Source organism: Xenopus tropicalis, chromosome 3 (genome assembly GCF_000004195.4).
Source record: "Xenopus tropicalis strain Nigerian chromosome 3, UCB_Xtro_10.0, whole genome shotgun sequence".
Taxonomy (NCBI): domain Eukaryota; kingdom Metazoa; phylum Chordata; class Amphibia; order Anura; family Pipidae; genus Xenopus; species Xenopus tropicalis.
In genome coordinates, this window is record NC_030679.2 from 91,788,888 (window position 1) to 91,815,659 (window position 26,772).

General features: G+C 39.6%; 2 protein-coding genes and 1 long non-coding RNA gene across 8 annotated transcripts in view; 2 read left to right on the forward strand and 1 right to left on the reverse strand.

Moving 5' to 3' along the window:
- Nucleotides 1–2,320: 2,320 nt before the first annotated feature.
- Nucleotides 2,321–12,135, forward strand: LOC105947763. The gene is made up of 3 exons (XR_001171217.3): nucleotides 2,321–2,828; nucleotides 2,905–2,976; nucleotides 12,049–12,135. It is a non-coding gene; the product is annotated as an uncharacterized LOC105947763 (long non-coding RNA).
- On the reverse strand, nucleotides 11,867–15,884 carry LOC100496007 (C2 calcium-dependent domain-containing protein 4C). The gene is made up of 2 exons (XM_004916494.4): nucleotides 14,679–15,884; nucleotides 11,867–13,197 (listed from the first exon to the last, which is right to left on the reverse strand). Exon 2 carries the CDS (start codon nucleotides 13,144–13,146, stop codon nucleotides 12,004–12,006), a length of 1,143 nt encoding a protein of 380 aa, XP_004916551.1. The 5' UTR covers nucleotides 13,147–13,197; nucleotides 14,679–15,884; the 3' UTR covers nucleotides 11,867–12,003.
- Nucleotides 15,885–24,019: 8,135 nt separating this feature from the next.
- The window catches only part of vps13c (vacuolar protein sorting 13 homolog C), a 119,168-nt gene continuing 116,415 nt past the window's right edge, over nucleotides 24,020–26,772 (forward strand). For 4 of the 6 annotated variants that reach the window (XM_031899119.1, XM_031899121.1, XM_031899122.1 and 1 more), the window contains exon 1: nucleotides 24,021–24,149. In XM_031899119.1, the coding sequence (XP_031754979.1) occupies nucleotides 24,053–24,149 (97 nt within the window). In that variant the 5' untranslated portion in view covers nucleotides 24,021–24,052. Of the gene's footprint in view, nucleotides 24,150–26,772 lie in introns of all 6 variants that reach the window. The other 2 variants (XM_031899120.1, XM_031899123.1) reach the window with 1 other exon arrangement.

Below are 26,772 nucleotides of genomic sequence, written 5' to 3' on the forward strand. Positions count from 1 at the left end.
GGGTTTTGTGACATCTGTACTTAAAGTGGTGGTTCACCTTTAAGTTAACTTTTAATATCTTATAGGATGTCCAATTCCTATGAACTTAGCTTTTGGTCTTCATAATTTATTCTTTATAGTTTTTGCGTTATTAGCATTCCATTTTTACCCCTTTCCAGCTTTTAAATGAGGGTCACTGGCCCCAGCAGCCACAATACAATTGCTTTGTGAGACTGCAGTTTTAATTTTAATGTTACTTTTTATTGCTTATTTTTCTATTCAGTTCCCCTCCTTTACTTATTCCAGTCTCTCATTCAAATCACTGCCCTGTTACTAGGGACATAGCAACTATATAAATGGTAAAATACCAAACTGGAGAGCTGCTGAACAAAAAGCTAAATAGCTGAACCATAAAAAAGAAAGAGCGACTGCAAATTCCCTCAGAATATCACCAGCTACAACATACTAAAAGTTAATTTAAGGATGATCTACTCTTATAAAAGAGTTTAACTTACAAAATGAAGACCTTAAAACCTGCCACACCTTAGGTCTTGGTTCAGGCCTAGGTTCTATTTTGGTTTAATTTAGTATTGGTGAAACCATAGGAATAGATTTGAAGAGTAAGAATAGTTATTAATAGTAGTCCAGCGTCCCTAGCATCTATACAGGGTTCAAAGCTAACATTATTTATTATTTTTATTTATTATTTATTTTATCCCCACTACAAAAACATAAAGGCAAATTGACTGCTGAAATGTATTATTTCCAAAATGTTATACTATTTAGAGATATTGGCAGATCGTCTGCTTAAAAGCAATACTGTTTTAGAGGCCAAACTATAAAGAGCTGATTTCTTCATGAAGCAGTTTTGGGCTGTAATGTAGTGCGTGTGGATTTGCTTACTGTCTCTCTGTAGTCACTGCCAGCAATTGTTTAATGTTCAGTATCAAAGTGTCCTGGGAAGGAACTGGCGGGATCTGCCTGCTCACCTGATTAATGGGGTACATAAAAATGCAGCTTATATATACACATACTAAGTTGTGTTTAATGGCTTAACAATTTAATTGCCTTAGGTAAGGAGGTATGAAATGCAATGCTCTTATATAGATTGGCCCTGCTGGAAACCTAAAATTCTTCTTAATTAGTTACATGCTCAGATCTAAAGGGCTGTTTTTAAAAATAAAGAATATGAGGATACAATAAGACAGAATACACAGGTCATACAGGCACAACCAATTCGCCCATTGTTTAAAATTAGTGCAATGAATAGCACTTGTGCTATAATAGCTTTTGGCTTATTGTTTTAATCACAAAAAAATCTATATATTTTTGTTATTTTTTAGGGTAAACACAAAAGTTTTAGTTCATTTTATTATTCATTTATAAATTACCACTTTGCAGATAATACCCCCTTGCAAAATGTACTCCTGTTAACAACAAAGGATTGGGGTTCTAATTATCTACCTCACAAGGACCAAACTCCTGTTTAGTTCAAGAAATAACAATAATCTTACATTTTATTCAAACAATAGGCAAAGAGCATGTCCAGCACAAGCTCTATTCATTAAACTCATGTTGAATTATAGGGTATACAGGTATATGACCCCTTATCTGGAAACCCGTTATCCAGAAATTACGGGAAGGACATCTCCCATAGACTCCATTTTAAACAAACAATTCTCATTTTAGGAAATGATTTCCTTCTTCTCTGTTATAATAAAACAGTACCTTGTACTTGATCCCGACTAAAGTATAATTAATCCTTATGGGGGCAAAACAATCCTATTGGGTTGATTTAATGATTAAATAATTTTTTGTAGACTTAAAGGAGAAGGAAAGCCTAAGTCACTTGAGGGTGCCAAAATGTTAGGCACCCCCAGGTGACTTTAATTGCTTAGCTTGTACCCCGGGCTGGTGCCCCTTTTAAGAGAGAAAAGCACCAGCCCAGGGTAGCTGTAGCGCTTCCTTCTTCTGCATTGATGTGCTGCGCATGCATAGTAGAGTGAAAAGCCGAACTTTAACAAGAAAGTCGGCTTTTCACTCTACTGCGCATGCGCCGGCCCAGGGATTTTGCCGGCAGAAGAAATGCGGAAGAAGGAAGCTCTTGCTACAGCTACTCCGGGCTGGTGCAGTTTTCTCCTGACAGGGGCACCAGCCCGGGGTACGAGGTAAGCGATTAAAGTCACTTGGGGGTGCCTAACATTTTGGCTCCCCCAAGTGACTTAGCCTTTCCTTCTCTCCTTTAAGGTATGGAGATCCAAATTACAGAAAGACCCCTTATCCGGAAGACCTCAGGTCCCGAGCATTCTGGATAACATATCCCATACCTGTACTATATTTGTTCACACAAAATGGAGCCTCTAATTGATTGTTTTAGTTTGGGACTAATACACTATTAACTTATTTACTAATGAATGTGAACTGCAAAGATGTTTTATACAAGGCTGCACATGGAATTGTGTATTGTGTGAACCTATTGTTGGAATTCTCCATCTACCTGAATAGTGGTTGTGAACTGCCATGCTTGTTGCCTGTTTTTTGGAATGGTCGATATTGCATATACCCTCCCTTTTGTGCAAATGTGCCAATATTATTGCTTCATTCCCTTAAAAATATGAACTTTCAAATCTTTTCCATGCACACCCAGGTAGGTGTAGGTGATCTATATATCACACCCTGTCTGAATCACCTGCTCACCAGATGCATATATAGCCAGGCCAACATCAATCTTTCATTAGGGACCTTCTGTGTATCCTGAGGAAGTGTGGCTTACCACATGAAATGCGTAGAGGATCTCAGAAGTTTCCAGGATTTTAAAGAATTTTTATTCAATGCTTATATTAATCTCTGTGAGTATGCCATTTGGGGTTCTATTTATTTATTTTTAAAACTTTATTACACTATTTTGATGCACTTTGTTTTCAGGGGGTATCCCCACAGGATACACAGAAGGTCTCTGATGGAAGATTGATGTTTGGCCTATCTATATAAGCATCGGTGAGTATGATATTTAGATCACCTACACGTACATGGGTTTGCATGAAAAATATTTGAGCACTCACATTTTTAAGGAAATTAACAATAATATTGGCACATTTGCACTTTAAAGGAGAACTAAACCCCCCTAGCTATAAAAGCCCCCTTAACTGGCCTGCCTCAATCTCCCTCACCTCTCCCTTATCGGATAGTCTGTAATTAAAAAAACTGCCCCTGTGGCAAACCCAAACCAAAAAATGCAGAGTATCGCAGCTGCGTACCTGGGCGCCATCTTCTGTTCAGTCGTAGAAGCTTCAGGTCTAACTGCCGACACAGACCCTGCTTGAGCATGCGCAGTTGGGGCAATCAGGAAATCAGCTTCAACTGTGCATGCTCAAGCAGGGTCTGTGTCGGAGTATGCGATAAGGGAGAGAAGAGGGGGGTTGAGGCAGGCCAGTTAAGGGGGCTTTTATTGAAGGGGGGTAGTTCTCCTTTAATCTAGTTTATTGAAAGTACTGCACCAGTGGTTTGTTTTATACGCTTCTCTATAGGATTGTTTACTTGGAGGATCTGGCAGGGTGGATCAATTTGGGGAGCTGCAATCAATTTATTACACCACAATATAGCGATGAATGAACTTTCTTTTACCCTCCCTTTTGTGTCAGCACAAAAAAGTGACATTCTCTAGACTCCTAGTTCTAGTTAGGTAAAGGCAGAAGATGAAGGATTTCATTTATGAAAGCACACTGCCCAAGTGGGAATATGGGATAAGACAAGTGGGCATATGGGCACTGGGTATAAATATATAATGGGCCTTACAATTAAAGTCTGGATACTCGCCTGCAACAGATATTTAGGAAAAAAATATTTTTATTGTAAGAATTGTAAAGATGATTTTTACTTCTTAAAGTTTTCAATCAGCGTTGGGCCCTAGGCAACCCAGCCAGCCAGCCAGCCCCCGTGTGCGTGAGAATGCCTGCTTGAGCCCACACTAAAGACTGAGGGAGGGTGGTAATATGGGCATACAGGCGGTGGGGGGGGGACATGTGGCAGTGAAGGGGACAAGGACTAGGCACGGACTAGGTGTAGGCTAACATGCCTGGGTTTTTAGAATTGAAAAAAACCAAGGTAACTGGTATTAATAAGCTCTATTAGGCAGGGTCCTATTTACCACTTAAACCAGTTAATATTTCTATGTGATATGTGTGTTCAATATGTACATGCATTGGTTGTTAAATTATAAACCCCTAATAATTTTAAAAATAATGCTATTAATAATGGTACAGTCCTGGGGTGTTTGCCATTTTGAGGGCAATGTAACACTGTTGTCTCTTTTTTGGTAAATTGGAGATGTGTTCACATGGGTATTTTACCACCCGCTGTATCATCTGGAAGCTAGAAAGGAATTATTTGAGCATAGGTACAGTTTTATTGACGTGTGTCATTTTGTGCATCAGTAGTAACAAAAAAAAGTTCTATATTATTTTATCACTTGGTATCACAGTGTGTCAAATGCTCACCCCACAGTGAGTTAGAGTCTCTGCCTCATATACAACATATATTGAAGGAGCATTGACTGGAGAACATTGTTATGTGCAATCAGTGCATGAAATGTTATTTAGAGTTGCATAGCACTGCATGTTTCAGACCTCACAGAATCTGCTCTCAAGTGAAACTTTTACCCAAGGATACTCTAAGGTCCATAATTTAAATACAGTTTCATTCAACCATTGCTCTAAATAAGGTTTTGCTTGGATTTCTTGAAGATATCCCTCTGCGTTGACTAGTGATATTTTTTTTAGCTTCAGCACCCATATCATACGGCAGTATGTCTGCCAAACCTCTGACTTACATTGATTTTAAGAAACGGCACACAGCAAACTATTATATTATATATTTTTATAATTCATATGAATATTTGTCTACAATTAGCTGGACAGCAATAATCTCCAGGGTAGGCAGAAGGGATCGGCAAGTAAAACCATGCCTATTATAGCCAGTGCCAATTACAGGAATGCAATGGTTTTGCCATGACACATATGGGGTTAGTTAATCTGTGTATGCTGTCTTACTTCATTGTCAATGTGAATTAAAACAATGTTAGCACTTTGGATACTCTATAAGTGATAAGGAAGCTTCTCCATAATCATGTTATATGATCAAATATTATTTATTAGGTAGACATTTTTATTAGGTATGACATGATCTCACCATGACTTATTCTGTGTTTTCCCCAGTACTTACCACAAAATATTTTAGGCTGAATTCATGTCATATTCTGCTGTGATATTAAAGAGCAGAAAATTCAAATGACCTGTACACATTATATACAGGGCCGGATTTGTTAGCCGGGCGCCCCGAGGCCGCCCCCTCTCTGTCGCGCCCCCTGCGCATGCGCGAACGGCGAACCTCCCCCCGCGCATGGGCGAACGGCAAACCTCCCCCTGCGCATGCGCGAACTTGCGATCGCGCATGCGCAGGCCTTTTCAATCACATACGGAGCAGTGGGGGAGAGGTCCCCATTGCTCCGTATGCACGAAAAACTTTAATATTTTGATGCGGCGGGGCGGCATGCCGCCCCCCAATTTTTGCCGCCCTAGGCCCGGGCCTTTGTGGCCTTTCCCCAAATCCGGGCCTGATTATATATATTGCCTGATGCCTGCAACTGCTCTACTTCTTTTTCTGAAACCTAAAATGAAACCCTGATGAAAAACAGCAGATGTGCATGTTTTCCACAAACTGGTACAACTGTGCTGACTAAGCATCATTTGCACATTTCCAAGAATCTAAGAACAGAAATGTCAGTTACAGTAAGGTAAAACACATACACGTTTGCAAAAAGATATATTAACACCCTGCTTGAGATAACTTTATGGACAAATGAGCTCAGTCACAAGCTGCATACATTTAAATTCTTAAATTTTTTTTCTGCCTGTCCCCTTGATAGAGTTAGAACTCTTGATGAAATAAAATGAAAATAAGTAGAAATAAAAAGTTACTACTTTTAGTATCTCAGTCAACTTACAGGAGAGTTAGAATAGAACCTCGCACTAAGGCTTATATATGGGTGCACTCGAATGTATTCAGAGACTGAAACTTACAGGAGAGTTCTACTAAATTCTTATCAGCTTTAAAAGATGGCACGGACATCATTCCAATGTGTACTGAAAATCCTAGCAAAAATTAAAGGAGAACTAAAGGTTAACAGAAGAATTAAGGAAGAAATGTTGTACATTATGTTTTGTGCTCCTATACCAGCCCAAGGCAACCACAGCCTGTGCCTCCAAAGATGCCCCAGTAGCTCCCCATATTCTTTTCTGCTGATTCACTGCACATGCGCTGTGCTGCTGTCAGGGGTGTTGCTGCCTGAGGCAATTCTCAATTCTGCTCCACCCTACATCTCTAAACTTATCTCTAAGTACACACACAACAGCTTGCCTGTATTTTTGCAAGATTATTAGATTCAAATGTTCACTCCGTGTAGCTGCACTTAGGCCAAGGCATGACTGTGTTATAACATGCTTGGCCTCTTATCAATGGTGGGAATCACAGTGCTATCCAGAGAGTGATTGCAGTTGTGTTTTGATACTGAAAGGGAGTGCTCTACGCTCTATGCAGTATGGCCTGGGCAGTGTTCCAGTGCAGGGGCATTTTAAGGCTGTGGTGAGCCCTGGGCAAAGATCAGTGGGCCCATTTCATCCTGCCTTGTGCAGGATGAAACACCATGCCCATTTTAACAAAACATAACCCAGATGTGCCAGTATAATTACTACAGAAAATGGATAAGTATATTAACCCGAGAGGTGCCAGAAAAATGGATAATCAGCATATTAACTCCAGCTGTGCCAGTATAATCACTGTAGAAACAGCCAATGGGCACTCCATTAACTCCATTTGGAGAGTAGTAGCCAGCACCAAACCTTGTGATTAGTTAGAAGTAGTGCAGGTTCCCCAATGGCCACTTTCCATCGGGTTGATAAAAGGTCTTATGTGACCTGAAACGTTGCTGCTGTTGTTATTTGCCCCAGATAATTTTGCAATAAAGGCATTTTAATCTACAAAGACAAGAGATACTCCATTAACTCCAGACATGCCAGTAAGATCAGTGGATAGACTGAAAGCTTTACCTACACTTCCACAAGCAGAATATCAATAGAAAAGTTTTCTTAAAATGACTGACACATACTGACTGACTTATTGTACAATGGGAATTGTAATGGATAACTGGAAAAGTCAATATTTTTGATGATGGTAAGAAATATGGAGCGAATGACTAATTGGTTCTTCTTAACTTTGACCCCAGCCCAAGTCACCATGCAGCAACCCAAAATAACAGCCTGGCACATTTTTCATAGTTCAGTTTCCCTTGGTATTTTATATTTCCTCGGCAGAGCAACCACTATGTCAACTCCCACTCATAGGACAAAATATAAAATGAAGATAATTCTGTGTGCAATCTAGGCTAGTATAGCTAACCTATAAAAAGAGAATAGTCTGGCACAAAACTGGACCAAAAAAACAAAGATTATGGTTCAGTTAAAACATGTTTATTTAAAGAAAAACCATCTCAAAGATATTTAGCCTATGATTAAGTGCACCTTTTTAGGCATGGAATGCATCAGGCTTCTATGTTTAAGATGTTTTTTCTTTAAATAAATTGGGCCCGATTCACTAAAGTCCGAAATAAGGAGTGCTATTTATAGCATGCGTTAAAAATCTTATCACTTCTTATTTTTCACTCGATTCACTAAAAGGACACTTGTCATAATTAAGAAGCGATGTTCTTGGCGTTATTTATCTTGCGACGACATATTTTCAAGCAATATATTACGCAGCGCACAACATATTACGCAGCGTGCGATATTTTACGCAGAGCGCAATATATTACCCACGTAACCATTACTTTCTGAAGACATGAAAATTTTGCGCTCTGCGTAAAATATCGCGTGCTGCGTAATATGTTGTGCGCTGCGTAATATATTGCTTGAAAATATGTTGTCGCAAGATAAATAACGCCAAGAACATCGCTTCTTAAGTATGACAAGTGTCCTTTTAGTGAATCGAGCGAAAAATAAGAAGTGATAAGATTTTTAACGCATGCTATAAATAGCACTCCTTATTTCGGACTTTAGTAAATCGGGCCCATTATGTTTTAACTGCACCATTATCTTTGTTTTTTTGGTCCATTTGGTGCCAGCCTATTCTCATTTCATGAGGTAACTTTGGTTTGTAATTTTCTAGTTAGCTGAAGGCCATTAAGGTTGTGCACCTTAATGGGGTGAACTTTTGGAGAGTTCACCCAAAGGAATAATTTAGCCAGAAAAATGTATTTTTTTGGGGGGATTAACTCCTTCTTATAAATAGTGTATATATCCCATGTATCAGGCCAGATCAAACTATCTAGAATAGCTTTTGCTCACTTAGCCCTATGCTATAAGCATGTGACCTGCTTAAACAGAGGTTCTTTTATGTTCTAATGACAACATATCCAATAATAGATGTCTCAAGACATTTCTTGTAAATAATTTAATTAAATCAGACATTCTGCTTTTTTAGGAAAAAGTATACACATGGTCATTATATGTTCATAATGTGATAGTTGTAATAACTGCAGGGCCCCCACTGAGGGGCCACTGAGGCTGGTGGTGGGCCACTGCTGTTGTGCTGTCCTGTGTGACAGGGGCTGGTGGTCCAGTGGGCCCTGGGCAGGTGTTCCTTTTGCCCTCTTATTAAAGGAGAAGGAAAGGTAAAAATCACTGGGAGGTGCCAAATGTTAGGCACCCTTCAGTGATTGTAATCGTTTACCTTTTACCTCGGGTTGGTGCCCCTGTTAGGGGGAAACCGCACCAGCCCAGGGCAACTGCAGCGAGTGTTTCCTCCTTTGTCTTTCTTCTGTCTTCTGAATCCCGTGGCCAGCACATGTGCAGTAGAGTTAAAAAGCTGAGTTTTTTGTTAAAGTTTGGCTTTTCATTCTACTGCGCATGCACAAGCGCGCAAAGACAGAAGAAGGAAGAGAAGACACTCGCTCGTAGGTACTTCAAATCTACCCAAGTTCAATTATCCTAAAATGTCTTTTATTTTTACATATGTAAATATGTGATACAGGTATGGGACTTATTATCCAGAATGGTTGGGACCTGGGGTTTTCTGGATAAGGGATCTTTCCGTAATTTGGATCTCCATAACTTAAGTCTGCCAAATATCATTTGAATATTGAATAAACCCAGTAGGCTTGTTTTACCTCCAATAAGGATTAATTATATCCTAGTTGGGTTCAAGTACAAGGTACTGTTTTATAATTACAGAGAAAAAGGAAATTGTTATTAAAAATTAGAATTATTTGCTTATAATGGAGACTATGGGAGGTGGCTACACGTAATTTGGAACTTTCTGGATAATGGGTTTCCGGATAAGGGATCCCATACCTGTACTACAGACTGGACAGATCCATGATAATCAGTCTTTGACTTGTAAGTCCCTCTAGACTTGTAAGGCTCATAGAGTCATGCAACCCCTCCCACACCTTTTTCCATTGTTATAGGAACTATGGGCACTTCCCACTAAGAAAAGAATTTTTAATAACAGAATCCATCACTTCACAATGGAACAAGGCAAGAGAGGAGTTGCATGACTGTGCCAGCCTAAGGATGGTCCCTGTGAGTCAGATTATCAGATACTGTCTGTATCGTTTGGACTGATTTTCATATTACTGGATGCTATGCTGTGTGTTAAATTAAATACAAACAGGACATAAAGTTTAAAACGGATTGTCATTTTATAATTGGGTTAAGAAAAAAGTATGTGTAAAGTTATTGTTGATATAGGACAAATAATTGTTTCTAACTGAATTCCTCTTTCTTAAAACCTCTTGCAAAACAAGTCTAAATAGTCTCATCTGATCTGACTAAAACTGACCCACATTATTTTGGGGACAAATGGAAGCCTAGGGACCTGAAGGAATATTTTTATCTTCAGTGACACCTACTGAAGGCTATGTAATTCTGCATGCAGAATGTTTCTGAATTAACTTGTATAGCCACCATGTGGTTCTAATGGAACTCAGAGGGGTAGGTAAACTTTCACCAGTTTAACAAGATATTAGGCAACATAAATAAATACTATTAGGACAGCTGTATATACAGCACAAATGCACCTAGAACAATAGCCTGATGTCATAACTAACTTTCCTCCTTCTGTGTCTCTCTGCTTGTGAGTAGAGCAGGAACAGACTGCCTGTGACATCGCTAAGCCCCGCCCACCCTATGCATATTCACTGCACTTTAAGTAGCTCTGCTGAAGTCTGTCAGGGTGGCAGCTCTGAGCCACATACTGAAGAGTCTAAACCAGAAGCTTGCAAAGGGTCTGGGTAGAGCACAGATTTCAAGCAGTTATGGACATATTTGAACCCAAAGGTATTAAAATAAAAGCACTTACTTCAATTTTACATTATTTTACATGGTTTAATGCATTGTAAAAAGTTATGGTATATGTCCCCTTTAAGTAATTTAATTAGTATTTAGAGACCCTTATATAGATAGGTGCTAGCATTTTTAAAGAAAACCTTATACTGCAGAGCACTGCACTTTTTAAACACTTGTTAGTAATAATGGCATAATATCATATTAATGTCAGGCATTGACACTGTGCACACTAATGACTTTAGTTAGTTTGATTTGTTATTCATCTAGGGCAGGGGTGGGCAAACTTTTTGGCTCACGGGCCACATTTATTTACCCCCGGGCCGGACCGGGCCAGGGCGGGCAGGGCCAGGCCAGCGTTACACCCCCTTCGTCTCTTTAATTCCGGCCCGCCAATGACACCAAGTCTCGCGTGATGAGACTTGGCGTCGTTGGCGGGCCGGATTAAAAAGGCCAAGGGGCCGGATGTGGCCCGCGGGCCGTAGTTTGCCCACCCCTGATCTAGGGGTTAGTAGGCTAACGCTCACAAAAGCAAACTGATTCTTTTTTGAAATGGGATCCGAGATGGCCATGAAAATAGAGTGTCAAATACACAAAAATGGGGTGTCAAGACATGATGATTATTACAAGGAGCAGATAGAAAGCTATAAGGCTGTCTTAAAGGAGAACTACCAATAAGACTGTCTCATGGGATGTCCTTGACTTGTGTGAACACATGAGACTGTAGGCCTCAGTAACAACTAATATCAAGTGATATATTGCATATACCTCTCTTGAGCTCTAACTAAAACACAAGTTTTGTCCCTCACTAGGTTCAGATCCCTACTGGGATCCATCCAAGGATCACCTTTCTACAGTCCTTTTCTGCTGCTTTACACTCTCAGCACTCCTATAGGCTATGCAAATTATCACCCAGGAAATTAATCTTTTTGGGACTGCTGTAGATAAGCGAGTAGGAAATAAGCCAGGGTGAAGTAAAAGTATATATATATATATATATATATATATATATATATATATATATATATATATATATATATATATATATATGAAAACAACATACTGCATTAAGAGTAAAGCAACTGTAAGCAATGAGCAAAGTACAGATGCAAAATTTAAGGGAGCCCCTGAATTAACACCTGCACTGAGTAGGTGTTATTGCCAGAGATTGCTTAAACACGTGCAACTTATTTGCACTCAGTGGGATGCAAAGTGCAGGTAGAACAAAAAAAGCAAAGAGCCAATTAGTTGTCATGGGTTACATATGTTCATGCTATTATTAATGCTGCATGGTAGAAGTTATGCCACACTCATGTTGGTGAATTTGTTGTAATTTGCATTGCACTATTTAGCAGGTGCCCGCAATGATTCTGGAATTCAGTAAAATAACAAAAACACTGCCCTAAAATGTTAATGTGATATTTAACATATAACATTAGCAGCATTTGCAACATGTAGAAAACAGGATTAGAAGAAAGTTGTCATCTGCATAGTATAATCAGCACTAAAATGATTTATTTAAGAAAAAAAGATGATTTTACACTCCTGTTTAAGATCAGTGTTGTGTAAATGTACAACAACCGATTTTAATATGCAATTCAGCATGAATAAAAGTAATGTATGAAGTACATTAGATTGGTAAAACACTAACAAGTTGCACTTTACTCTTTCCCAGAACATTTTCTTTCCAGACATAGGAAGTCCTGTTTAAAGCTTTCAGTTTCAATATCTTCTGGAATAAATCATGTGGCTCCATTCCTTCAAAGAAGAAATCTTCATTAAATATTGGGTTACGACTTCCACGAATCAAAGTGCTTTTCTGTTTCTGGTTCTTTCCAGGCACAATGGATATGGATATGGAGCAGCTGATATTTTTAGAATCTACAGAAGATTTGTAAAGCCCTTCTGCACTCACTAGTCGGATACGGAGTCTCATGCATTCAGATCGGTATTCACTAGAGAGTCTTAAAATTCCTCCAGTATCCAGGGTTACTGTACTATCCTTTGCAAGCTGGCTAAAAGATACTAATAGGCCAATGTTAGACTGGGTAGATAGATGCTGTGCCCAATCATAAGAGGGCCTTCTAGTAACACATGGACTACTGTCAGCAGAAGTATCTTCATCAGTGGACAGAGAGTTATTTCTTGTAGCAAAAGACTTGCAGTTTACCCTTAATGCTTTGGAAACCATGCTATCCTGGCTTAGGGCTTTCAGTAAAGAGTTTGGTAGAGCCCTTTTCAAAAGAGGAGAGCTAAAAGGAGAGGAATCAGTAGAAGAGACTGGATCCCTGTCAAACCTGCCGGATATACTCAGTGGCTGCAACTTGAAATTGATGTAAGTTTCACTGCAGGATGCAGTCCAACATGATATTGTACTTGAATGGGATCTACGCACCTGCAGAGGCAGGTCAGCAGGGTCACTATGAAAAAGCGATTCTTTTCTTCTGGTATTTGGGCTCTCAAGCAAGGTGCAAAACCCATAGGAGGTCTGTGTTTTGAGAAGGTGAGGTAAAGACAGAGCAGCCTGTGATTGTGGGTCAGCATTAGTATTTTCTCCCCCTATCGATTCCTCCACCTGGATTATGTGTGTCTCTGGCAAGTAAAGTTTTTCCGATTCTAAAACTGACCCAAAATAGTCTGACCTTAACAGTGTATTGGTTTTTAGACCCTTCTTTTCTTGATGCCTTGGCGGAATACAGAATTCAGGAATTTGACTTGGTATCAGAACATTTGGACATGTGGAACAGAGGGGTGTCTGTCTTTTTCCCACCATGGTTTAGCACAAATGAACCTTTACTCAAAGTGAAGGAGTAAGATGGATGTCCTAAAACATGCAGAAAACAAAAAAATTAGATCTCCTTAAAAATACTGAATGTCTCTCCTGCTGTATCAGTTAAGTACAAATAGAATTAAATTTGTGCTAAAAACCCTCCAGCAAAGTAAATCTGTAAATGTGTAGCATTAAAGGACATGTAAACCCCACCCACAAAAATCTAATCAGTGAACAGCCTCTTTGAAATTTTTCAATACCTGCCACACTGGTTGTCCAGGGATTAATAGGAAGGCTGCAACATCCCTTTAATCACTTCGATTTCCTTCTCCTCCTGTAACCCACTTGGCCCCATCCCTCATGAATTTGCTTTGGCTGTTGGCTTGTGGGCATGCTCAGTTGTTCTAAGCTCAGATTACTAAACACGCCCCCCAGTCTAGCAGCCAGTAAAGAGATGGCATTGCTGGTTCCCATAGAAACTCAGCTCTAGCTGTCTGCTTCAATTTTTTTCTCCTGAGCTCAGCTTTACCATTACAGTGCTCAAACAAAGCAGAACTTTTAGCAAAGACAGTTGTGCCTGTGAGAGCCTGTATTCTTGATGAAATGTATGCTGAATAAGGGTCTGTGTGTGTGTATGCTGTTTGCAGATTTAAATCCATCTAATTATGTATCAGAGAAAAAATGGCCACTGGGTGAATGCTGCTATTTGCTTTAGGAAAATGTGATGGTGCTGGCAAAAGGAAGGGATATATGCAGTACAAATGATGCCATTTGGGTGGGGGAGACGTGCCAAACTGATATACATTGTAGGCAAATGTAGGCTTTACATGTCCTTTAAATATAAACACATATCCCCCCCTCCAAATGAGTAGCTTTTACTTGCAGATGGGCTGAAACTAGATAACGGCAGGTAGAAGAGGTACTATTCAGCACTCCCCCCCCACCATTACCATTGCACCCTAGGCAAGTGCCTCTTCTGCCTGCCCATAGTTCAGGCCCTGTCTGATTTCCAGTATTGAGTGTTTGCAATGTAAACCCATAAGACAAGACAGAGAGAAACAGACTGTGTCTAACAGTGTAGTATATCTTTAATGTCTTTGCCACCATTAATTGGCAATTTATGCTTTACTTAATTACACCCTGTAAGAGCACTGAAAGAAGGGGGCTGTCCTGAAGAGTTTGCTGAGACCTCAATAAACTTCATTAAATCTCTGTGTCATTTGGTGACATTTTGATGTTCAAATACATATAAGTTAGAACTGTAAGTATAGGCCTGCTCTATATAGCATGGTCAACATTATGAAACTACAAGGATAAAAATGGTCTTTAAATTCTAGGCTAGGGGTTCTTAATTATTTTTTTATAATGGCATAACCTGCATTCTCTACATCTAGCCATGAAACATTTAATGTGCCACTGCTCAGATTGCAAATAGGGCTACTTATGTCTCCTAAAACCAGCATATTATTTTACAATAAAAAATTATTTTATATGTAAGAACCAGAATGCAATGAAAAAATGTAATTTGTACTCACCATGCTAATATAAAAAGAGCACAGGAGTCGAAAAAACCTACTGCACCATGCCTGCAAAGTTGTCCACAGCAGCTCCCCACCTTCTTGTTTGGTCATCTTTTAAGTATTAGTGAGAAGCTAAGCTTAAGGGTTTCCTGAAATCATGAAAACATTAGCAGAAATGTCAGAGATGTTGATACTACAGGTCTAATTATTTATCATTTCTAATCAGGGGTGTTTCGGCTCTGAAGTGGTCTTGGGGATTTTGCCTTTCACTGCCACTCCGCTCCTTGGGTTTTTTGCGTCGAAGGGAGATTGGGACTGATTTAGAAATCAAAATTTCACCTCTCAAAGTTAACAGAAGGGACGTTTTGCAGTGCCCCTGTTTCTGTTCAGTCTTGAGTCGTGAATTTTATATTATACTGTACATGGTGAGTTCCCTTAGGTTATATACGTGATAGCGTGTGAGAGCATGTGATTTCAATCAACAGAAAAGAAGTTGGGGGTAACACTGGTGTAATCCATAATGTAAGCACATGGTTTACGGTGGCCTTGGGGTGGAAAACCCAAAACACAAGGGTATTAGTCTAAGCCTAATTATTTGTAAAGCTTTAGTCTTCCCTTGAGTCAGTTGGCACACATGGGAAGCAAGGAGTCCATTCACATTTGCAAATGTAGCCTCATACTGTAGTTTGAGAAACACTAGTCTAGACTATAAGATGACTTCAATGGATGTTGAGGAGTGAAATTTCTCCAACCAATTAACTATTCATTGCAGTTCAGTTTTCAAAATATTATTAGCTCATATTGCCATATAAAATTAAGTTACAAAACAACAGGCTTATTATCTGTAGTAAAATGTCAAAAAGTATTCTTCATGTTCAAAAAGATTTTTCCATGAAGCAGTATCTTTAATTGGCAAATTAAGCTTGTGGAGATCTTTTATTTACATATAGAATTTATCATCATTTAATCTTTCTCTTCACTCTTCCAAACATCTTTAACTGAAGAATTAATAGATTAGTATTTCACAGCAGTATAAAGATTTGTAACTGCTGGAAAACAAATGACAAGATTATTCAGGTCTGTATACAATTAGAACCTGGAAGCTACCGGCAATTGGATCTCTTGTTTCCTTTGTTGCAGGTGCTTCGGATCAGCAATGAATAAACTTAACATGTTTTTTCCTGATGTACAGGTTTTGGATTATGACATTTTATACACAGTATCAAAGTTTTACCATACACTCACTAAAAATAATGTAATAACAGTAAAAATGACTTACCTTCCCATCAAGAAGCAACCTGTTGGTGCCATGCTGCAAGTATGAAAGCCGTACAGGTAGCAGTAATGACTGGTGTTACCTTTTCAGTGGTCAGGAGTGAAGATGCAGCCAATAAGTACGAAGCACATTAGCTTACTTTGACTCGCCCACACGTGGGACCACTGCTGCTAAATGTTAACTCTTTCAGTGTCGACTAGTGACAATTACAGTTACAATTCAGGGGTATGCATTTAACTATATCTGCTGCTATGTCAAGCTCTGCTCAAAAATATAAGCAAATTGTCACCATAAGAGCTTTAGGAAAAACATTGTAGACTGTAGAGGTGGGGTTACATGTTTTTCAGATGGGTGAACCCAAGGTTAAATATTCTGGTAGGAAAGACAGAGAGTGGATTACATATACAATTAATATGCATTTAGCTGTAGGAGGGAAATGAGACAAGATATGATAAAATGCTTATCTCTATTATGAATACAATTAACCCTGTCAGCTAGCTCAAATATTTCATTTCTAGTTTTCCCATCGCTAATACACATTTTTATTTCATTCTCTCCTGGAAGAATTTTTAAACCCTCTCGCCTCAAATATACTAAACTCTTCTTCAAAGGGGTAAACCTTAGTCTCATTGGACACAGCACCCTCCCAGGTCCTGTCTACTTTTATGAGCTCTCCAGTAAATATCTGTCAGTGGTATTACTGTTTTCTGGTGTTTAAACAGGTGTGAGTATGAAATTACTTTTTCTCTGGTGTGTTGACAATTTTTTAATGTTTTTCTACAACTGAATGTTTTTTGTCCCCGGTTTACTTTTGTGTAGGTATTCTGATGCATGTGTGCTGTGTTTTTCTGATACAAACAGTTTTTCATGGTACTGCAAGAAAATCTGTCAAAATAGCCTTTTGGGAGGATAGCATCATGGACAAAGGCTTATTGTCCATTGTGTCTCGATATAAAGCTGAAAATATTTGGGAAGGGTGTCATGTTGGCATTTGTGTGCCATAAAGAGCTATAAAGTTGCATTTGCTTCAACCAGTTGATTAATTTCACTGTTAATGTGTGACTTGGATCCTTGGAAATGGATTGGTCAGCAGGCAATAAGGGGGTGATTTATCAATGGTCGAGTTTGTCTTTTTTTGCTTGATTCAAGATTTTTTGCACTTTAAAAACTTGAATTAACGTTATGGTTCGAAAACTCGAATGTCTGGTATTTATTAGGTGCAAAAAACCCGAAAATTCAAATGCAAAAATTTGCCATCTAAAAACTTCAGAGTTTCTATAGAAGTCAATAAGAGTTGTCATTGGCAAAGTCAAGCCATATTCTGAAACTCAAGTTTTTAAAGCGCGTAAACTCAAAATTTTTTATTTGGATGAGTTTTCCTTATTAATAAATAAGCGACCATTTCATTTGCAAGTTTATTGGATTTAGAAGAACAAATTCGAATTTACAAACTCGAAAATAAGCCCCTAACTGTTACTGATGGCACTGAGTTTTCTTAAAATATTAGGTTGCTTATTTACTAATGTATTGGTGTTCTCTCTGTAATCTCCTTTAATACCCAGTATCTGGTAATTTTGGAATTTTCAGTTGTTTTATAAGGGTGGTTGACTTTATTATTGTAGCACCTATTATTTATGGCTGAAACTAAGAGATGGCATTTACAGCTAAATAGGCAGATGTAGAAATACTGTTTCCTTATAGCTTTTGTGCCTCTGAACAGAATTGCGCAAACTTAAATAATTGCCACATAGAATTAGAACAGTGTATTCAAAGCAGGAAACAAAAAAATTACAAGAATAGATCTCAAGCACTATAGCTTTATGGTAGCCCGGGTCTCAATTTGTTGCTACCCATTACAGCAACTTAAAAGAAATTGTATTCACAGGAAGCAGGACTTGTACTTTGCTCACCACAGTGGCTTAATTTGTCACCCTAACAACCATGTATAGGGGGAAGGGGAATTGACTTAACACCATGAGGATATAGCAGTACTGCTCAGGGCATACACTAGATAAGCACCAGACAAGTCAGGGAAATCAGAAAAGAACAGGACACATTTTATAGTTTATATCTTGTTCTGGACAGCCATCAGAAACTTTGGAGACCCCCCACCCATGAACACAAGCTGACAGTACCAATTTCTTTTTTGCCATGCCCCTTGTATGTGCTACACAAATGATAAGCTAGCATGTAGGTAGGTTTTTCTAGGATAAAACTGATAAATGTAAGTTTTATTCCACTGATATAAAAACCCACAAATATAACCGAAAAGCAAAGAAGACAATTTGCCAATATACCTTGCCAGCTGCATCTACACTATCACACCCAGAATGAACTGTAAATGATCAGTTTACTGAGAATGCTTGGTATTGTAGCTCAGAGATAACTAGAGAGCACCTATTATCCATGTTGTTGAAGCCTTAGGGCTGTGACACAAGGGGAGATTAGTCGCAGCGTGACAAATCTTCCTTGTCGCAGGCCACTAATCTCCCCGAAATGCTATCCCACCGACTAGAATGTAAATCTGTGGGATGGCATACGCGGCGGCATGATTCACCTAAATTGCCTTGAGAGGAAACTTTGGCAACTTCGCTGCCGTGCATGCCATCCCACTGCCGATTTACATTCTAGCTGGTGGGATAGCATTTCAAGGAGATTACTCGCCCGTGACAAGGAAGATTTGTTGTACGGCGACGCATCTCCCCGTGTGTCACAGCCCTTAGGCAGTCGAATATCCTGGAAAATCTTATTTTTAATGTGAAACAAACAAAACCAACCCAAGACTGGTTTCTTAACTGGTTTCTTCTCATACTGTACTAAAGAAGGAAAAAATAACAGGATAGCCCCTAGTTGTTTATGCTGCTGGAAACAACAGGTTGCTAAATATTCTGGAAGAAATTATGTGAATTTTATAGCTGATGTAGAAATAAACTACTGACCAAAGAAATTATGAAGCCAACAGACTAGCTGATAAAGTGAATTTATTGTCACACTACATGTTTTGAGCCCTACATGGCCCTTTGTCAAGTAACACTGCAAAAAGCATTTCAAGAGATTAGTCGCCCCTGGTAGAGAAGATTTCCTGGGTTCATCTACTCTCCCCTATTACAGGAAGGTCATCTCCTATTAAATTTTTAAGATTGATTTTCCTTTTCTTTGTAATAATAAAACAGTATCTTGTATTTGATCATAACTGTTCAAAATTACGGAAAGATCCCTCATCCAGAAAACCGTTGGTCTCGATCCTTCTGGATAACTGGTCCCATACCTGTACAAGCTAATACAGAGAGTCTGAAGCTAATGGAATATGGCACATTTTTTCAACAGTGTATTTTAGGTGGCAGAGTAACAAAACCACCCATGCCACTTACTACTGAAGTAAATTGAAACTGCCTGATGCAGTAAGCAAAGGTGTTTTCCATCCCAATGCACATTAAGACATTTTACTAGCAGTATTAAGCAGTTTTCATTTGGGCTATGGGACAGACAGCAGTTTGTCTGCCAGCAGTTACCACTTCTGATAATATTAAATTAAAAGCACCTTGAATAGTGAGCATGGAGCAGTTAATACCTCTTCATGAGTATCAGTTACAGGGCATTTCATATTATCAGAATCCCTGACAAGCAGACAGAACCGGTTAAACAACTGACCCTGCATAATGACATGAAAATGTTCCCTGCATTTTTCCTCATTTTGCATCAGTATTACCTGCAGCAATTTACGCAGAGCAATTCATAGGTATTTTCTGGTACTCTATTGTCTGGGGAGTGAAAAACATGGAGCTCCAATCAGTTCAGGGAGCTGAATCTTTCAGAGCTGTTATCTTGTTACCTGCCCAACCAGTATAAGGTCATGCGCGGATGGAGTGTTGGTTTTGGCTCCACTGCATTCAGCCTGCATTTTTTTCTGCATAAAAACATCAAAAGAGATAGCACAATCAAAACCAAAATGAAAAAAGTAGAAAAGTTTTTATTATTGCAAGATACACTGCAAAAAATGCTGGTAGGACCTGTCTGCATTCAATCCCAGGACTGATTGCTACTGGTGCATTACCCAACTGAGCCACTGTAGGCTGTTAGTACAAGTTCTGTTTGGTTTCCTCTGTACTTTTTGTATTCCTGCTTTCTGCTTCCTTTCTTCTGCCTACCTCATTAGCCCTATGTGTTGCTAATCTTTCCTTTATAAGCCTGCCCCCTGACCTTGCTCTGTGCTTGGTCATTCAGCTGTTGGCAATGATCTTGCCATCCTGAGTTTGTGTATCCTAGATCTTGAGATCCCATCTGGTTCCTGTTTCCTTAGTTCCTGCCTGATACCAAGCCCCTGTGCCTCTCCACAGCATCTCCCCATGTGAGACATGACAAATTCCCAACGCATTTCAACTTTCTCTATCTTCATTAGGGGGTCTAGTGTGCATGTCTACGCCCAAGATGGAACACAATTGCTTCCATGGACACCATTTTTTTACAGAAACAAATGATATGCGCACTTTGTCTGATAATGGTTCTTTCTGCCACTTCTTTTGTAACTTTTTGCCACAATGAAGACCATTATGGATAAAATGCCTTGGTAATTGTATGCTATGTATCTTTTGCTGTAATAAAAACATGTATTTGGGATGGTTCTATGGGCTGATTCTTATTGTTTGATTTGAGTGTGCACCTCCAACTTTTATTAATTGCATTTTTTATGCAGGAAGAGAGAATCAGATCTGCTCCCTTCCACAGCTTCACTGCACTGAAATGTACAATTTCTGCCTGAATGCAAAGTATACGGATTGGAGTAGAGGTCAGCCTGAAAACCACGAAAGCAGGCAGATAGTTACCAGGGTTGGCGAAAAGTCGCCTCTGGTAAATTTAAGAGCCAAATTTCTATTTTTTGTAATGGAAGTTCGGCTCTTCTAGTGTAGAAAGTGAAATAGCGCACTTTGGACTAGCGATGCGGCCCCCAGGATCCCTTTCGATGTGGAAGAGGTAAGCACAGGGCAGGTGGGGGTGGTTTAGGCGGCAGCAGCCCCAGGAATACCACTGGCCACTCCATATGCCTGCACTCAGACGGAAGCTGTACTTTTTAGTGCTGTGGAATGGAGCGGATCCGCTTCTCTCAGCCTGCAAAAAATAAGCGGGCTGAGAGAAGCGGAACAAATGCTCTGTTTGCCCATGGCCTAACAGGCTGCAGTTGGGAAGGGAAGGTTTATTTATATTTGCTTGCAGGGACCATAAAGTAAGGTTTACTTGAGGCTTAGTGAAACAGCATGCTCACATTTCAAGGGCAACTGCCTTCTTGCTCCATGCACTTCTCCATCTTAAACCTGGCTCTATATGACCAAATTTGGCTAGGCAACTTGGCCAAATTTGATCATGCTGTCTAGATATGTATGGACAGTTGTAGGGCTATGCCAGTGATAATCCTACAATCCTAGTGGGTCAATGATTATCAGCTGTGTTGGAAAATTTCTGTTGGCCATCCTTTAAAGTAAAAGTAAAAGTCCTGTCTCTGTGGGATAGGATGACCAGATCACTTGAAAATTCAGGGGCACGTCAAATAAATACATGTTGCAGGGCAGCACTGATTGCATATAAAATAAACTTAGTTCGGAATTTTTTAGACGTACCAAAATTTTTTCCCAGTAATCCCCAGCAGCAGCTGAAAGGAACAGTTCAGTATAAAAATACAATTGGGAAAATAGTCTGCGGAAAATAAAAAACAGTTTTAATATAGTTAGCCAAAAATGTAATCCATAAGGCTGGAGTGATTGGATATCTAACATAATAGCCAGAACTTAAGTTCCTCCTTTGCAGCTCTCTAACCTGTCAGTCTGCAACTAGAAGCAATAACATAACTAGGACCTCCTGGACTCCTGGACCCTGAAGCAGGCCCAGGTGCACCCCCTGTGCCCCAGTAGTTACTCCCCTGACTATAAGGGTGCATTACCAAAGCAGTGCCTTGCATTCAAGTGAAATAAAAATGCTGATGCGGACTGGGAGTTGACAAACTGATTACTAAGCAGGTTTTTAAAGTACCAATAGCAGGAAGAGGAAGTGCACAACAAATGTTCTTTATTTCTTTGTCTGTCAACAGCCTCCAGCTGTCAACTTGCAAGAAAAGTTTATTGGAGGAAAGGCAAAGGGTTAAAAGGTAATAGTCATCCAAATACAGTGCAACAGTTTACATGTATGTATATCTTTATTTATAAAGCTCTACTTATGTACAAATCGCTGTACAGTAAAATAGATTAATACAAACAGGGGGTTATTAAAATAATAGATACATAGTATAACAATAAATACAAATATATACAGGTACAGTTGCAATAAGTTAAGACTCAAAGAGACAAGAGGATGGAGGTCCCTGCCCCATAGAGCTTACAATCTATATGGGAGGGTAACTTACAGACACAAATAGGCAAATATAAGTGCTGTAGGTCACAGTGCTGTAGGGTGACCTTGCAATATAAGTGCTAGTTCCCAGATCAGGTACTGTGCGAATGCTCCAAGAGGTAGCCTTTGAGTTTAGTTTTGAAGAAACTGAGGGAGGATTCACTCTGAAGGAATTAAGGGATGGCATTCTAAATCTAAGGAGCAGTAAGGCAAAAAGGTTTAAGACAGGAAACAGCAGTAGTAGTGGGGGGTGCAACCAGGCGGTTACTCTGTGAGGAACGGAGGAGTCGGCCAGGAACGTACGGAGACACAAGAGTAGAGATGTAGTGAGGAGAAGAGGAATAGAGAGCTTTGAAGGTTAAGAGAAGGAGTTTGTAAGATATTCTTTGTTTAATGGGAAGCCACGATAAGGACTTTAGCAGTGGAAGGGCCTGAACTCTCCTGCATGAGAGGAGGAGAATTCTGGCAGCAGTATTTAATACAGACTGTAGGGGGGAGAGATGGGAGTTAGGAAGGACAGTTAGTAGAAGGTTACAGTAGTCAAGTTGGGATAGAATGAGAGCATGCATGAGCAGCCTAGCTGTTGCAGTAGAAAGGGATGGACTTTGGCAATATTGCTTAAGAAAAAGTGACAGATTTTGACAGTGGTGTTGATATGGTCACGAAGGAGAGACAGGAGTCAAAGATCACCCCCAAACGATGGGTTGATGAGCATGCCATCGATGGATATAGTAAAAGGGGGGGGGGGGGTAGGACTAGGCTTAGGCGGAAAGATCATTAGTTCAGATTTTGTTAGGTTCATTTTGAGGTGGCATACTGTGGTTTTAAGTTTTCCCTCACTTTACACCTTTTTTGCGGTGCCACCAATATATAATGTATAATGCATTATCCCACGTATCTGGTAGGGCAAACAATTTCAGGGTGACAGGTGCCATTTACAGCGCTGTCAGACTTCGGTAGTCTTTGATTGGGGGATTGTGCAGCACATACCACTCCCCGCAAACAACATTTTTTGCAATACCTTGAAGTGACAAATGCTTCAAATGATGTCACCAAGTGCTCACTGCGCATACGCGCCCACAATTCACCGCAGGGCTTCGGAAAATTTCAGAAAAATTGGGAGAATGATGGGGGGGGGGGAGAGACCTGGGAAGAGCCACCAAAATAGGGTAACTCCAGAAAAAATAGTGGGGGTTGAAAGCTCTGCATTTAATAATGTGATATGTACTTACATAGCGAGCTATATATAAATATACTATAAATTCTCTTATACTATGTATATGACTTACATACATAGTTTGTCAGATCCTCTTACACACAGTTACCCTTTAACACATCCTCGCACTCATCTACCCTGGGAAAGAAGCCGCTACACAGTTGAGAAGCAAGCTTCTTATAGAGAGAAGGGGCGGAGATAAGATCTGACTGCTTGAGCTGAAGAGTAGGCAGCACACAGCTTACACAGAATCACTCTGGGATGGTCCATTTTTGAAGGGGTGTTAACTGCAGGATGTAAGCCTTGTCTAAAATTGTTTCAGGTTTTTAATGGTAATCTAAAGATGTGTGCTGATATAAAAAAAGAACAAAACAAAAAATATAAATATATGGAAAGCGAATATCCATTATTATGAAGTGCAAGTCTAGAAGTGTCCTCCCTTAGTCCCTGTCTGTGGACGCCCATAGCCCGGCCTCCTTGTTAAACAGAAACATACACACTTCCTGGTTCGCAGCTATCATGCTGGAATCTGTGGTAGCAGATCTCCTTAACAGGTTCCTGGGGGATTATGTGGAAAACCTGGATAGGTCCCAGCTGAAGCTGGGGATTTGGGGGGGTAAGATCATTTCTCTTTTTGATGTGCTTACTTTGTTGTTTCTTGCAAAGAACCATATTTTCTTAATGTGAAACCTCCTTTAGGCCTGGCACACAGAGCAAACCTCTGTTAGTTATTTTATTAACGTCATAAAACAACAATCCTGCTCTTTACTTGGACATAAAATGTGTGTGCTCCTTGCAACAATGTGTATTTTCATTTCCCTCCATTCATTATACCATTGCAGAAACCTCATTCTGCCAGTGCTAGTATGGGAATTAATGGTGGGTTTTGGCTTAAATGATGTTCACTACTGCTAAAGCGTACAGTACAGTACACCCTGCTTATTGGTTTATTTGTGGGCACTTTTGAGCACCACAAAGTGGGGTGGTAGGATTTGCACACCTAGATAAGATAGCAGCTATTCTGACACAGCATTTATACATTTAAAGCAACATGTTCTTCTCTAAGGGAAGGCAAACAACACATGTTTTTTTATTTTGAATTGTGTGTAGCTGCCATTATATTTCATCCACATTTATTTATATATATATATATATATATATATATATATATATATATATATATATTATACATACATGTATATATATATATAATATATATATATATATATATATGTATGTGTGTGTGTGTGTGTGTGTGTATATATATATATATATATATATATATATATATATATATATATATATATATATATATATATATATATATATAGTACATTTATTACCCACAATGATAGAGACAATTTTGAAATGGGGAGACGGAAAGATAAGACCATTATATCACTGCCCCCCCTTAATAAAAAGTGTGCTGTGTGTTTTCCTACAGTGCTGTTAGCATGCTTGCATAGATACGTGTCATACAACAAGCCCACCTCTAACTTCTCCCTCCATGTATCCTAAGTATTTGGCCACATTGTTGTAGGGTCTGTTAACTACAATAAAGTGGAACAAAAAGGACTGTCATCAAAAACCCCCAGGAGCCCAGTTCATAAAACCCAAAACCGGGGCCTTAATTGTCCAAGTTCTTCATTAAAACAAACCTATTTAAAATATACATTTATTCATCCTGCTTTTATAAAAATGTCTTTTTTTTCTGCAATTCGCCCCTTCACTCCACTAGCTCTGGTAACTGATCGGCCAAATCTTTAGATGTGCTGGCTGAATTACTTCAAAACCATCATTGTTACCCAAGTTCTGGACATCGAAAAAGCAAGGTTCGATTTAGTGAGAAGCAAAGGCATGAAACAACCCCTTGTGCTGCTGCGCCAATCATTTCACTGTATGGCAGCCAGCGGCTGCCCAAGGGCTCATACTGACGAGTGTTCTATTCTGCACTCCTTTGGGTTGGCGTTCTCCTGAATTCCACTGCAGGGGAGCACATGATAGAACCCTCATCAGCACAAGTCCTAAGGATTAGTGTGATCAGTAATCTGATTTAATGGAATTAAGGGGGGAGTATTGCATTTTTTATTAAAATGGTATGGGTTTTTTAAAAAAAAAATGTATATTAGAAATAGTGTTCTTAATGGAGAACCTGGGACCAATAAGGCTTTTACTTTTTTTTGCTTTACTTCCCCTTTAAAATGCTGTAACTCTTTCTCATCACTTAGGGGAGCCCTGCAGTGCTGCACTTATGCCCAGGCCCACAGGAAATGTGTTTGTATTGTGGGGGTTGGGGGTTTAATGTTGGAATAGGATCTCGTGACTGGGACACCCCGGTGCCCCCCCCCCCCTACTGTCAGTGAGCTACAGATTTGGGATGAGAGGGTAGAAGCTCTGGTGCCTGCATGTTATTTCCCCTTCACATGTTTTTGTGCTGCTGCTTTTGTCACAAAGGTTTTAGTCCCAGTAGAGTTGCACAGGGATTGGATGGCTGAAGTTTGAACTTCTCCTTCAACCCATCCAATCCTCATGTGGCTTTACTAGAACTTACTGTAAAATGAGCAGTATGGAAAGTGTGGGGGGAAAAAATTGTAGGCACCTAAGCCCCAGCCTTTCCTTCTAAAGTCTGCAGCTCACTGACAGCAGGGGGACCCAGCTAATCCTAGTAAATGCAGCACAGCCCCCCCTAAAGACCCAAAAACCAACTGGCCTGGGACAGCTGTCGTCCCTGTCCCCCACTGATGGCAGCCCTGAATGCAAGCACAAAATGCGAGTGCTTTGAAACATGGAAACCTTTGGAGGTGTTCTTTTTCTAGTTGGTGGGCTTATTTGTCACCGAATGACAAGCTGGCTGACTTGTAAATTCATGGCAGCCACTGGTAAAAAGGGGACTATTGTGGGTCAGTGTATTGTATCAGCATTGAAACAGTATCCAGTTAAGTCTGCCGCAAGTTATGCTACAGGAAGAAGATTTATAGACTCTTACAATTTAAAGAGTAAGTATGCAAAATTCAAAAAAGTTAAAAATAAGCATCTTTTTTATAATCCATTAAAACAAACCCCATGTACAAAGCCTGACGCGTTTCATGCTAATCCAGCACTTAATCATAGGCTATATCTAGAGCCTATGATTAAGTGCTGGATTAGCATGAAGCGCGTCAGGCTTTAAACAAGGGGTTTGTTTTAATGGATTATATTAAAGATGTTTATATTTAACTTTTTTAAAATTTTGCGGACTT

Bases quoted from the DNA above. Each gene is read 5' to 3' on its own strand.
- LOC100496007 (XM_004916494.4), bottom strand. From the start codon at position 13,146: ATGGTGGGAAAAAGACAGACACCCCTCTGTTCCACATGTCCAAATGTT.